The sequence below is a fragment of the Diachasma alloeum genome, unplaced genomic scaffold (assembly GCF_001412515.2).
Source record: "Diachasma alloeum isolate Michigan unplaced genomic scaffold, Dall2.0 Dall_scaffold_00203, whole genome shotgun sequence".
Lineage (NCBI taxonomy): Eukaryota > Metazoa > Arthropoda > Insecta > Hymenoptera > Braconidae > Diachasma > Diachasma alloeum.
Window position 1 is genome coordinate 2,446,664 of NW_021680368.1, and position 1,115 is coordinate 2,447,778.

Sequence of the window (1,115 nt, forward strand, 5' to 3'; positions counted from 1 at the left end):
CCCCCTCCTTACCTGACACAAGTGCTGCATGCGATCTCCACCTCGTCCTTATGGCACTTCCAGCAGAACCCATCGCGGTTGTTCCTCCGCCTCCTCCGTCGTTCCTCCCCCTCCCCCTCGATCCTCTCGTCGCCCCCCATCTCCCGCTCCCCGAGAGCGCTCCTCCGCCTCGTCCTCTCGCCCGTGGCCCCGGGTGTCTTCGGCCGCTCGACGGGAGTCCTGGACCTCAACACCGGGGTCTTGGGTCTCTCCACGGGAGTCCTGGGCCTCAGCACCGGAGTGTCCGTCCTCGTCACCGGCGTCTTCGGCCTCTCCACCCCCTTCGAACGCTTGGTGACCTTGGTGATGGTGACAGTGTCGTCGACATCCCCGAGACTCAGACTCCTCTTCTCCTCGGAGCGCCTCCTGGGGATGAGCTCCACCTCGTGCTGATCGTTGATCAAGGAAATGGGGGTTTGGTCGAGGGCGAAGGCCTTCGGAGTTTCCGGGGGTGGTTTGGAGCTGGGGACGACCCTGGGGTAGACGGGAGTCCTCGAGCGTGACGGAGGGTCGTAAGTCTCGTCGTCAGAGAGGGGGTGAGGGCTCACTTGTCTGGGGATTGGGGTCTTGGGGCGAGGATTTGGCTCCAGGGGCCTGGGGTCCCCAGGGTTCAGCCAGGGATTTCCACCTGGGGATTTGCTCCTGGGGATGATTGGGGACGCAGGGGCTGTTTTAATCGGGTTCAGTGAGGCCGTGGGGGGATTCGGAGGGGGATCTGGCTTCGGAGGATTTGGCGGGGGGTTCGGGGGGACCGCAGGGGGCTCTGGGGACCTGCGGTCCACGTGGGGCGCCTCCGGGGGCGTCGGGGGCCTTGCGCTGGCAGACACGTCCTCCAGGGTGACCGGCTGCGGGGTCTTTCCAACGATTGACACCTGGGGATCCGTCCTCTGGGCGTCCATCTGGGGCGAAGACATCTTCTGGAGGTTCTGGAATAGTCACAACGTTCGGCGGGTCATGGTGATGATGATTTCAAGGTTATTCCTGGAATGAGGGGTCGGGGGTTAGTGATGGTGCGGGTGGCCGGGGCTGGGGGGCTTTACCTGCTGGTGGTGATGGGCCAGGGTCCTCGGGGGTGA

General features: G+C 64.7%; 1 protein-coding gene across 1 annotated transcript in view; it reads right to left on the reverse strand.

Annotated features, from left to right (window-relative positions):
* LOC114841076 overlaps nt 1–1,115 on the reverse strand; it is a 6,297-nt gene extending 5,182 nt beyond the window's left edge. The window contains exons 1-2 of the mRNA XM_029125938.1: nt 1,080–1,115; nt 13–1,020 (exon numbers count right to left, since the gene is read on the reverse strand). Of these exons, the coding sequence (XP_028981771.1) occupies nt 13–953 (941 nt within the window). The 5' untranslated portion in view covers nt 954–1,020; nt 1,080–1,115. The remainder of the gene's footprint in view (nt 1–12; nt 1,021–1,079) is intronic.